The 12351-nt window shown below is 55.1% G+C and overlaps 1 protein-coding gene across 14 annotated transcripts in view; it reads right to left on the reverse strand.

Moving 5' to 3' along the window:
• Prrc2b (proline rich coiled-coil 2B) overlaps positions 1–12351 on the reverse strand; it is a 78635-nt gene that overhangs the window by 12767 nt on the left and 53517 nt on the right. For 10 of the 14 annotated variants that reach the window (XM_077108783.1, XM_077108787.1, XM_077108789.1 and 7 more), the window contains exons 15-25: positions 9741–9957; positions 7089–9143; positions 5698–5900; positions 5018–5163; positions 4405–4546; positions 2823–2905; positions 2191–2382; positions 1866–2063; positions 1395–1481; positions 315–419; positions 1–193 (exon numbers count right to left, since the gene is read on the reverse strand). In XM_077108783.1, the coding sequence (XP_076964898.1) occupies positions 1–193; positions 315–419; positions 1395–1481; positions 1866–2063; positions 2191–2382; positions 2823–2905; positions 4405–4546; positions 5018–5163; positions 5698–5900; positions 7089–9143; positions 9741–9957 (3621 nt within the window). The remainder of the gene's footprint in view (positions 194–314; positions 420–1394; positions 1482–1865; positions 2064–2190; positions 2383–2822; positions 2906–4404; positions 4547–5017; positions 5164–5697; positions 5901–7088; positions 9144–9740; positions 9958–12351) is intronic. The other 4 variants (XM_077108794.1, XM_077108791.1, XM_077108786.1 and 1 more) reach the window with 2 other exon arrangements.

Raw genomic sequence — 12351 nt, forward strand, 5'->3', positions numbered from 1 at the left:
CTGGCATCGAAGCAGAAGGGGCTACAGAGGCCACAGGCATGGGTGGCATGGATACTCCACCAAAGGAGCTGTAGTTGACCCCGCTGGAGGCGCCCACCGAGGACGGAGGCTGGATGCCCGAGCTAGCACCCCCTGGAGAGCTCTGCTCTGGCAAACTGGGGGAGTTTTCCCAAGCCTTCCGTGCAGACTCCATCTTTGAAAGCAAGGGGAGGGAAGGGGCGCAAATTACTACCAGGGACATCAGGGGACAATGGCAATCTAAGCCACAGGGTGCAAGGGGCTTCTCCCTCCTCCCAGTGCAGGGATGGTGTTACCTTCAGTGTGAGATCAGCAGTAGGGAAGGACATTGGGGAGAGGCCAATGGCCCTCTGGATATGATGATCTCGCCGGAGGATGGGAATGCTCTGTGTCAACCCTGCCTGGAGATGGGAAGAAAGGAGACCATGGAACAAGGAGCTGAGGAAGTGAGGTAGCCAGTAGTCTTCAGGTTTGGCCACATGTGTCCAAGATCACGGCCTATCTCCCTGAGACATCATTTTCTCAAAAACAATCTGTAGAGAGTCCCCTCCACACCCATGTTCCACGGAGCCCTTGACATAAGACAGCTGTATCCCAGCAAGAGAAAAAATAGACTGGCTACCAGTAGGCAAGTATATGTGCCACCTGCACTGGAGATGCCTAAGTCAGGACAGGGAAAGGCTGTGCCTGTCACAGAGCCCCTCAGGAAATGGAGAAGCATGTCCCTGTTAATATAGGCTAAAGCCTCTGGTAGAGCCCAGTGTCCCATATCATAGCAATTTGGGAAAGCTCAAAGTATTAAAATCCGGTTAGCTTAGCAGTACAAACCCATGTAACCACAGAACTTTTTTTGTTCAATGTCTGTCAACGTTCTGCAGCACTCTCCCTTAAAACCTGGGGATGCTGCCCCAGCAATCCCCAGTTGTTCAGCAGATGTTTGAGTACCCTCCCACCCTGCAGGGAGGGACAAGTGGACAGAGATGTCAGCACACAGCCAGTGTGGAGCAGTCTACAGAGCCACAACTCCCTGCTCCCAAGTGCAGGCTGGAGAGGCAGAAGGTCTACTGCATCAAACACACAGACTCAGGGACCCTCAGGTGGGGAGGTTGGGCCTCCAGGAGGATACTCCTGCTTTACCTCCATTCCCCTACTGGCTACTAAAAGATGGTCTGCACCAGTCTTGGACACATTTGGCACACAGGAAGATGGGATCTAAAGAAAGCCAGATAACCTGGAACTTAGGAATGACATTGCTCCTACTGGAAAGTCACAATACAGAGGCACTGTAAAGAGAGTGGACTCCAGCCCAAGTGATCATGTGCCTGTGGCCTACACAGTGGCTCAACACTGGGGCTGGAAGAGAAGCAGAGACTTACATTGCTAGCCAAGGCATCCTGAAGTTTGACCACTGCATTCCCTGCAGGACTAGAGGCAGAACCAGGTGGCAAGGTGAAATCAGAGTCCTGGAAAAAAAAAATGGCACATGGCTACTGAACTCATTCTGGCTTGCCCTACTCCAGAGGCACACATGAATGCAATCCAGTTTTGGTGACTCAAAACACCCACTAAGCAGCATTCACCAGAACCATACATGAACAAGATGACCACACTGGAGAAAGGGAGCCACTCTGACTCCTCTCCCTGTCCACTGGCTGACCTGGGAGGCCTGGTTGGTGTCAGTAAAGCCATCTATGTGGCAAATCAAGAGCCCCTGCCTCCTCCCTGACTCCATACCAGCATTCTTCCCAGTGCAGTGCTGTTCTGCTTCCATCGTCCTGCTTTCTAGGGAACAGCCCTAAGCCCCCACTTCCCAAGTACCAAGAAAAAAAAGTCAAATCAAGTCTCACTTTTGGACTGACTCCAAATTCAATGGGTGGCACAGGCAGCACGGAGTCCACGTGAATCTCTACCCCATTAACAGGTGGGACGACTGTCCCTTGCAGCCGCTCAGTCCCCTCTGAGCCCTTTCTGTTTTTCAGAGAACGTTCATTGCCAATGGGTCCTGGTCTGTGCTCCTTGCTCTGTCCTGAGCCTTGTTCCGAGTCCTTGATGGGAGAGCAGAAAGGCTGAGATATCAAGCTTTACCTTCCCCATGCCCGGGTGTCAGGGAAGACATGACAACGGCTCCTTTCACCCAGGACCTGGCCACCGTGAAGCGGACTTCCAGGTTACCTTTTGCTCAGATTGCTTCTGAGCCTGCTCCTTGTGGCTGTCGGCCTTGGATTCTGCCAGGCCAGGACCGCTCATGTCCTCTGGCTTCAGAGTACCATACGGGGAGCTGCGTTGCGAGGAGGTGGCAGACGACTCCCGAGACTCTGCACTCAAGTCAACACCGCTGTCTCCCTGGCTGCTCTTAAAACCCTGCTGTACAGAGCACACAAGGATTAGAGTCTGTCCCCAAACTCCAAAACACGAGTGTCCAGAAGGGAAGCTTGCATGTGGCACTGACACACCTCCCCAGCCACCTGCCCTCTCAAGCACTTGGCCCTGACCTGCTCCAGTGCTCCATGAAACACATGCAGTCACATGAAGGTGCCAGCCCTGCCAAGCTCATGACCACATGATGCATGGTCCTCGGTGATACTGCCAAGGTCACTTCAGTCCAACCAGACTAGTGACCACCAAGACCAGCTCAGGAGGCCCTTGCTCTGGATCCCTACCCGGGGGCATGGGCTGGTTACCCCTTCTTCTATGTTCATGCAGGCACCACACACAGACCAGAGACTAAGGCCAAGGAGCAAGCTAGAGACTCCATGCAGTTCACGGACAGGGCGGAGCTCGGGTTAGGCACAGGGCACACGCACCTCGGTGGAGCTGGGCTCAGTGCTGCTGAAGGCAGAGACGGCTTTCCTCCAGGAGTCACTGGCTGCGGCCTGCACAGGGAGGGCTGCCACAAGGAGGGGGACACAAAGTCAGGGCATCAGAGAGGGACAAACAGTCTGAAAGACATGGGTATGTGGCTCTGAAATCAGAGTTCACAGAAATCCAGTTCCTGGAACTGCCTTCGGCACCCACCCCACCCCAGCTGACCAGTGTGTCATACCCATCCAACCATAGTGCCTGGTAGGACACACCCACCTGTATCCCAGCACTGTGACACATCTACCCCACCCCAGCACCTGGTAGGACACACCCACCTACACCCCAGCGCCCAGTATGACAGACCCACCCCACCCCAGTGCCTGGTCTGACACACAGAAGCAGCTGCATGCCAGTCTCCCAGTACCGTCTGAGGCTAGCTTCTTGGGGTTTCACTGATTGTGTTTTTTCAAAATCACACCTGTTTGAATTCTCCAGCACTACTTCTACATTGGCATGTTTCTAAATTTGATAGTGTCTATAAAATCTTTAAACAGTCCAGACAGATATTACTCAGATTGTACTGGCTCACAGGCCCTTCTGCGGAACCGTCAAGTGCCACGGACACTGATACACAAGAACATGACAATCTATTCTAAGGTCCAGGGTCCTCTGAACCGCCCATGGACCCCTGGTCCAACCAACTGATGAGATGTTATGGAACCCTGGAGAAGAGACCTCATGAGAGGCGGCAGCTCTCCTGCCTAGGGAAGGCTACCCAGGCAATCTGGTCGGTGGGTATTACATGGATATTGTAATAACTATCATTCATCCACGGTACTAAACTTGACACTATCAATGCTTAGAAAAAGATAGTTCTTGCTTTCAATCAGACCTGAACATCAACTAATGTTATTCTTCAATGTGTTGGCACCAAGATTTTACCTGGAACTTAAGGACAGATTGGGTAGTGATAATAGAGAATCAAAGTGTAGAACCTAGTATTCTGAGTGTGTATCAGGGGGCTGTGGTCCAGTTGCTTCTCTCTGCAAGCCTTTGCATAAAAATAAGCTGGATGCCTGCAATGCCAGTGCCCAGTGAGGCTGAGGCAGGAGGATCACAGCTTAGCAAAACCCCGTCTCAAAATTAAGGGCTGGGAGTGTAGCTCAGTGATATGGCACCCTTGGGTGCAATTCCATATACAAAAAAAAAAAAAAAGGGGGGGGAAAGTTACTGGAATACAAACATTTTTAGGGAAACACATTCTGTGGTCTCAAGTCTGCCTTTCCATGAGAGCGCAGGGAAGAATGAAGGATGATCAGACCTGACAAATAAGCCCAACCCACATTCCTGAGGGTCAGCTCATGGGATGTCCTGCTCTGGGCTGCTGGGAATGTGGAACACTCTGCTCTTCCCCACACCACAGGCAAGTGAAATTTTGCCCAACTGGGAGCTGCCGAAGCAAGGCTGGCCATCGACACTGGCTCAGCAGAGGAGCCCAGGAGAGAGCCCAGCGCGAGTGAGGCCCCCTACACTCACAGCTCAAAAGCCAGGCACAGGAGGAAGAGGCAGGCTCCATGCTCTCACCTTGGCTGCTGCTCTCCCAGATCTCAGTGCCCAAGCTGCTGCCAGGCACGGCCACATCGCCCTGTTCCAGGCACAAGTTGTTTTGTTTTTTAGCAAATCGAGGGGGAATACGAGAGGAAAGGCCTCGACCTTTCACAGGCACCTAAGGGGAAAAGAGAGTGATGTAGTCTACCCTAGAAGGTCCTAAGAATGACAAGCTCTCCTAGGAAAAGGATCCCAGTGCCAACCAAACCACTGAAATTGCTCAAGATGCCGGCCACTGAGCACACTGGCAGGTCAGCCAAACCCCTAGGAGCCGAGTGGCGGTCTGCAAACCTCCCGTGTGGCACAGGGCTCCTGATCTCATGACTTGAGGGAAGAGGACTCTCACCCACCCAGGCGGGGACCCTGTGGAGGGAGGAGTCCTGGCGGCCAATAGGTATGACCCCACGTAAGCTTTGAGCCTTGAGGAGTCAGCCTCTTTGTGACCCAGATTCCCCTCTGTAAAATGGTGACGGCCCTCACCTGCTCCCGCGGGCTGCATGGCAGGCACTGGGAGCAACGCAAGCCTAGCAGCTAATTCTCCCCTCTTCCCTGGGTTCCCCAGCCCCACACCCAGCCTGCGCCTGCTCACCTGCGCAGCCTGCTCCTTCTTTCTCCTCTCCTCCTCCAGGAGGCGGCGCTGCTTCTTGGTCAGCACTTCAATGAAGCCTTCGCCCACCATGGAGCCCACCTCACTCTCCTCCCCAGGGCCAGACGCACAGTTTTCAATGATGGCACCTGAACCAAGGGAAGTTGTGGTTTCCATGAATCACCCAACTCTACTGCACCTGGTATCTAAGGACAGGCTTGGCTCAGAAAGTTGGGCAGCATCTGGCTGGACACTACCAAGGAGCTCCAGCATCCACCACAGCTATGGAGACCTGGCCATGGCCACACCTCCCACCCTAACCCCTGCAGTCTCACCCAGGGCAGCTTGAGCAGCACCATGGTGAGAAGGACACAGTCTTTGGGGATGAGGCTCTTACAGCCAGCTTCGCTCTTACCAGCTGGTGGACTTGGAATCTCCCTGAACCACTGGGCATCGGGCTCCCCAGCGAGGCAGTGTGTAGCGCGGGTGGCAAGCAGCTGTACTGCTCACCACCACAGCCAAGAACTCAGCCTGGTGCCTGCTCAAGGCAGTTCTCGGAAGTTGACGGTCACTTGGAAGGGCTGATTCTCCCCTTAGAAGAATTATGTGTTCCCACCCAAAGACTACCGAGGCCCTGGATCCACCTGGGATCTTCTGGAAGGATGGGAGGTGCCTAGACTCACTTCCATAGCTCAGGTCAAACTGCTTCCGGGCCTCCTCCTGCTCGCCAGCCCTCTGAACGGCCAGCACGGACTCCTTCTCTGCCTTCTTACTGGTGGCTTCTGGACTGTCAGCGTTGGTGTGTGTGGCCCGCTCTAGGGTGTAAGGCGAGTGGCCATTCCCACTGCTGCAGCCAAGGCCTCCAGGCAGGGCCTCATCCGGGGACCTATAAAGCAAAAAAGATCTGTGAAGTCAGAGATGCCCAAAGGTCAGCAAAAAAGAAAACAACCCACAAGTGCACGCAGCCCGCACGCACACCGCAGCCTGGCCCAGGGCAGTTCCTCCTTCTAGGCCGCGTGAACAGAAGCCTTGTGGACGACACCTACTCCAGGAAGAGCCCAGCCCACACTGCTTGGGCAGAACCCTGGGCAGAGAAGAACTGCCCTCACCACCTCCCTCTGTGCCCTCTTCTCTCCCATGGCCTGCTGCGTTCAGCACGTGCAGAGGGAGAGAGGGAAGGTGGGGCACGCTTCAGACAGGGCTGCCGGCCTTTCTGTTCTGAGCCAGCAGCCAGCAGACAGCACCCCTGGCCTTGCCCTGCTATGAGGCTCAGGGCAGAGCCAAGTCGGGGCTTCTGGGCCCCAGAGAGCAAGGTCAGACTACCGCCTGAAAAACTAGCACTCTCCGGAGGCTCCTTCTTTAGGGGTATAGAAACACCCCCGAGTTTCTGTGCCCTGAACTTCTAAGGAGGACAGGCAGCGTCAGTGTGCTGAGGTGCCTTAGCACCCCTGCACGTCCCCTCTGAGACATGGAGTAGGCAGAGTCAGCAAAGCCACCCTTCCCCACACAGGAGCCTGTGGGCCTCGAGTGACACCAAGCACAGACTGTCCACCTAAGAAACCTCTGGTTCCAAAGGAGAGATGTTCCTTGGGCTACAGGCGGCTGCTCCCAGCTGCTCTGGCAACTCTGACCACACCCAGGAAGTGGTAGAGAAGCAGAGCTGCTGGGGGAAGAAGAGCCATCCTCCGTGCAGCCAGAAGGCTAGTGAGGCCTTCCAGGATGCTGCCCAGCTGTCTGAGGAGCAGAGGGATCAGGTGGACTGGCCAGTGCTCCCAGGTGCCACATATAGGCAATTCCCTTACTGCAGGGCTCCAAGGACCATTCAGAGGCTAAACCCTGGCAGGGACAAGGCTGCAGTAACAAGGCACGGGGTGGGGCAGGGCACACTTCAGGCTCAGACTGTCAGGCCACAATAACAAGGACACATCGTGAGAAGCAGACAAGCGATGCAGGAGCAGGATGAGACGCTGACACACAGCAGCCGGCAGCGCGTGGCCCGGCGGGCATGCATGCATGGACTCGGGGCTGCTGCGGGGGGACAACAACAGGGGCCTGGGGTGGTGCTCTCGGTTACCTTTTGGCTTTCAAGGGTGTCCCGCTCTGCTGGCTGTCATAGCGGGGGGACGTCTCACCACCACCTGGCCTAACGGGCTTCTCCCCAAACCCTCCCGGCTCCAGCTTGCGGCTCTGTCTGTCAGCCAGGGGCCTCTGGCTGGAGAAGCTCCTCTTGGCCAGTTCCTTCTTCTCACCCAGACCGGCCCCAGACAGGCCACCGTCCCCCTGCGGGTCGGGCTCCCCTGGGCCCCCGCGCCTCTCTCTGCGCTCGCTGAAGTCGCTGCTCTCAGAGGCTGTTTCCCACTCCTCGTTGGCATGGTCAGAGGAGTTGTGGCAGGATGGGTCTGGGGACCTGCGGCCCCCGGCGCCAACCTTGTCCCCAGGGCAGAGTTTGGGCCGACCCGGCCACTGGCCCGCCAGCAGGGGGGCCTCCTCCTCTGGTCCCCACAGGACCAAGGACTCCCGCTCCTGCCGCAGCCGCCGGAAGCGTGGAGGCTTGTCTTGGCGTGGGGGGCGCCTCCTCCGGAACGGCCGGTTCTCTGCATTCTCAGAATCTGTAACATGGTCGTCTTGGAAGAAGGACCTCTTGTCCTCCAAGCGGCTGTCCTCAAAGGCCCTGCTGCCAAACGAGTCTGCATGTCGGTAGGAGTCAGGGACGTAGTCTCTGTCCGCGGCACGCCGGGTCCCACCCGTGTCAGAACCGTACTCCTGCCAGGAGCCACTCGGGCTCCTGCTCTGCCAGGGGACCGGCTCCTTGGGGGCAAAGGCCCTGCGCCCATAGCCGCCGTTGCTCAGCCTGGGCGGGAGAGCACGGCCACAGGCCCGAGGGCCCCGGCCCTTGGCCTCTGGGCCGCTCTGGTCCTCGGGGTACGCCTTGCTGGAGCGCCAGGAGTCCGTCTGCAGGGCGCCCTCCTCCCGCCCCAGGAACGAGCCCTCCGTCCCGCTCTCCGAGCCCCTCTGCCGGCGCCGCTTGGGCAGCTCCTCATACTCGGAGCCCTCGCTATGGGTCTCGCTGGCGATGCGCCGACGCGGCTTGGCTCTGGGGCTGTCCTCTGGCTGGGGGAACTCCCGCAGGCCCCGACCGCGGCCACTCCGCTGGCTGCTGCTGTAGATGCCGCGGGCCCCCAGGACTCCCCCGCCACACAGGCTACTTCCATTTCCCCCGGCTGGCCGGCCTCGGAAAGTGAATTCTCTGAAACCTCGGCCCCGGCTGCGGGCCTGCCCCCGGCCCCCAAAGGCCTGCTCCTCGTCGATGAAGATCCAGTTGTTTCTCTTGGTGGGGGGAATGTCGCTGTTCTCTCGGGATGGTCTGGGCTCCCAGGCCTTGTCAGGCTTCTCATCCTCATCCGCATCCCATTTGCTGGCCTCGTGGCTGGACCCAGCCCGGGTGGAGGCCTTGTCCTCCAAAGCGGAAGGGGAGGCGTTGGCCAGGGCAGGGTCGTTCTCTTCGTCCTCATCCTGCTCAGGCTTCTCTGTGGCCAGCCGTGCACTCTCTTCCCCGAGCCCCCGCTTAACCTTCTCTAGTTCCTTCTCCTTCTCCTCCACTTTCAGGGCTTTGAGGACCGGTTTTTTGATGGGCCCTGACCTCCGGGTCCTGCCTGGCTGCTCCTGGTGCTGACCACTGGAACTCCGGGGCTCAGGTGTCCATTCAGGCTCTGGGTCTGGCTGTTTGTCAGGACTCCCTTCCTTCTCCCAGGAGGCAGCATGGAAGGACGGCTCCTCCCGGGGCGCCTCCTGCTCAACACCCTTGGCTGTGTCGGGGGCCTTTGGCTGGTGGCCAATGTCCCAGCTGCAAAACTCTGGCTTTTTCTCAACTGGGACAAAGTCAGGCTCCAGCGGGGGACGCCTGAGGTTTTGGGCGTGGCCCCCAGGAGCGCCCGCCTCCTGAACATTTTCTTGGGGTGGAAATAAAAGCTCCTGGCCTATTCTTTGAGAAGAGACACAGCTGTCAAAGTCTGCTTGGGCCTTCTTGTCAAAAGCACTCAAGTACTCCTCCCCTCTCTCCTCAAAGAGATGGCGCTGGGCACTTACGCCCCCTGACCTTCCGGGGGAGGCAGAGTAAGAGCTTTCATTCCTGAAAAGGAACCAGAGAAATCAGTCAATGTGATTGGAGCTGGGTTCCTGGCTTCCATGCTGAACACAAAGCTCAGTTTCAGAAAGAAAAAAAAAATGCCTTAAAAAAAGAAAGAAAAACACAGCAAACACTTGTTCTATCTTTAAACACATCTTAGAGCAGCTGGGCCATGGGGCCCTCCATGGCCCCTGAAGTCCATGAGCGCAGAGAAGGCAGTGGCCACTGGGCAGGCTCAGCTTGCCACCCGGAGACAGAGAGAAGCTGGCGGTCCCCTGGAGCAAGCTGGAGCCTGGGAGTCAGCTGGAGTCGGGCCCCGGGCAGCAGGGCTAGCCCTGTTTACTCACCAAGGGGCAAGCCCACACCTTCCCTCGACCTGCCTGCCTGTGAGGCCCTCCCCGACTCCACATCCAAGACTGGCAGTCTGGGGCTCCTGCTGAGCCTTCAGCCCCCATCAGTAAAAGCCGTTCACACAATATCCAAGCACAATCCATACCCCTTCCCGCCTCCCAAGGCAGCATCTCCTGGGACAGGGCCTTTCCCTTAGGACCAGAGAGCTGTCCTGTAGCATCCAGGCAGCGGGAGCAAGTGTCATCTCACCTGACATGCACATCCACAGGCAAAGTGTCACTTGACTTTGGGTGGGGCAATGAGTAGCCCTTGCTCTGCAGCGCCAGGTAGCCCTCTGGGCTCCAGACGGGAGCTGGATCGATGGCGGTCACTTTTCTTTCTTGGAGTGGGGGCACACAGCTCTGATCTTCAGAACGACATCCAGTCCCACTGAGGGACTCTTGGGGCATCATGGGCTTCATCAGTCCTGGCAAAGACAAAGGACAATTCTGAATCATGTCGTTTAGAAAGCCCCATGGCAACCAGCCAGCCACGTGGAACAGTAAGTCTCTCGGCCTGCCCCTGGACACAGCACCCTACTCCAGAACAGTGGCCTTCATTCTTTTCTGACCAGGGACCCTGAGGCCACCTGACCTGTTCAAAGACCTGTAGAGACAAGCTGAGTTCTCAGACCAAGTGCCTGTATCAAAGGGTAATAAAACTGGGACATGCAAACTGGAAATGACAAGTGGAATCCCTCAGTGCTAACCAGAGGCCACGGGGTCAGCAAGCTGAGGAGTGGCTGTGCAGCAGAGATGCTTGGAAGCTCTCCAGTTCAGATCTAGGCAGACGAGCCACATCCCAGAGAGCATATGAGAATGGCAGCCAGGACCGTCTACTTCCAAATCCTCGCAGAAGGATTTAGTCTGAGTTTATTTCCTCTTATCCCTAACTCCAAAAAGGATGGCAACACTACATATGGTGTATGGGGAGTTTTTGGGAATGCGGTGAGGGAGGAGGGTGGCAGTTGAAAAATAACAAAAAACTGCTAACTTGGGCTGGAATTGGAGTTCAGTTGATAAAGCGCTTGCCTAGCACATGTGAAGCACTGGGTTCGACCCTTAGCCCCATATATAAATAAAAAAAAGGTATTGTGTCCATTTACTATAAAAAATGTTAAAAACAAAACAAAAAAACTGCTAACTCGCCAGATTGGACCAGCATATAGGTCCCACCAGCTGTAACTGGCTGGGCACCAGGATGAATCATGCCTCTCCCAGCCTCTGCCCATGCCTGTCAGGTGAGGCAGTGGGGCTGGCACAGGTGCTGCCCAGGTCTGGGCCTACATCTGCAAAGAAACAGATCTGACTCTGAAATACTCAAAGCCCTATGACACTGTCGCGCCTGTCTCCTGACTGCAGCTCATCTGGTGAGAGGCACACATCGCCCTGTCTGTGGCTACATGAAGACCCGAAAACCCCTACTGTCACAAAAGGGCTGGGCAGAATAGATCAAATGTTTTGCTTGCAGAGCTGTGTTCACAAGAAAATAGTAACTTCCAGAAGCTGAAAACCAGAGCTACGAGTACAGGAGCTGGAGCACCCTAAAGAGCAGAAAGAAGGGCAGCTCAGCCTGGAAATCCTCAGGCTTGGTCTTCAGCACCCTCGTAGGACAAGGAGTACAAATGGAACCTGCTCAAAACAGAGACCCTCCAAAGTGCACCTGGACGAATTGTGCCTCTCCCAGCCTCTGCCCATGCCTGTCAGGTGCACTGGAGAATGCGTGATTTTCATCAGGGCTGAGTGCCTGGATCTGGGCAGGGAAAAGCACTCTCTTGGAATTCAGAAACCACATGGCTGCTTCCATGGGGATCTAGGCAGAAGGGGTTCAAATTTCTAACTCCCAGAATAGTCCAGAAACCTGCCATCAAGGGTGGTTCCAGCTAAAGAGACTATGGAGGGACATGCCCTCAACCCGATCCACACTGCTTCCTGAAACCAAACTAGATCCCAAACCACCAGAACACGTGTGCTGAGTATTCAGCATGAGCTCACAGTGAGTCCTCAAGACTTCAGACAGCACAACCATCTGGTAGTCTCTAGGAAATCACATTTAAAATAATTAAGAACATAAAAGGAAATTTTTTAAAAAACTTTAAAAAAAAAAAAAGAATACAAAGCTTGTGAAACAAATTCTAATCATAAAAATATACAGTCACTGAAATTAAAACTCACTGAACAGAGCTGGGGCTGTAACTCAGTGGTAGAGTGCTTGCCTAGCATGCGTGAGGCACTGGGGTCGATTCTCAGTACCACATATAAATAAAATACAGGTACATTCACAACTAGAAAATATTTAAAAAAAACAAACAAAAAAACCTCACTGGACAGTAATAAAAGTAGACAGACTCAGCTGGGGGAGAGAAGTGTCCTGGGAACAGCCAGGGGCTTCCTGGAAGGCAACAAAGGGGCAACGCCTGCTCATTTTCACTTTCTCGGATTTAAGACAGTTAAAAGACAGCATGGAAGGTACATAATAAACCTAGAGCAGGACCTAGAAAGAAAAGATAAAAGGAACAAGGAGGATCTGGATGTCGCCCAGTGGTAGAGCCCTGGCTGATCACATGCAAGGTCAGGACCTAAGTGCTACAGGCTACCCCAGTACCAGAAAGTAAAGGCCTAAATACAAAGAAGAAAAAGGAACAAGGAGAGTCAATAACTTGAAGCAATTATCAGAAGAGAATCTTCCAGAAGTGGGGAAAGAGGTACACCTCAGATTCAGGCACAAGGAATTCCAAGCAGAGTAATTAGAGAGGTCCACCTGAACACAGCACATAGTGACAGAACCAAGGACACCCTAGACAAGACAAGACCTCGAAAAC

Source organism: Callospermophilus lateralis, chromosome 2, assembly GCF_048772815.1.
Source record: "Callospermophilus lateralis isolate mCalLat2 chromosome 2, mCalLat2.hap1, whole genome shotgun sequence".
Taxonomy (NCBI): domain Eukaryota; kingdom Metazoa; phylum Chordata; class Mammalia; order Rodentia; family Sciuridae; genus Callospermophilus; species Callospermophilus lateralis.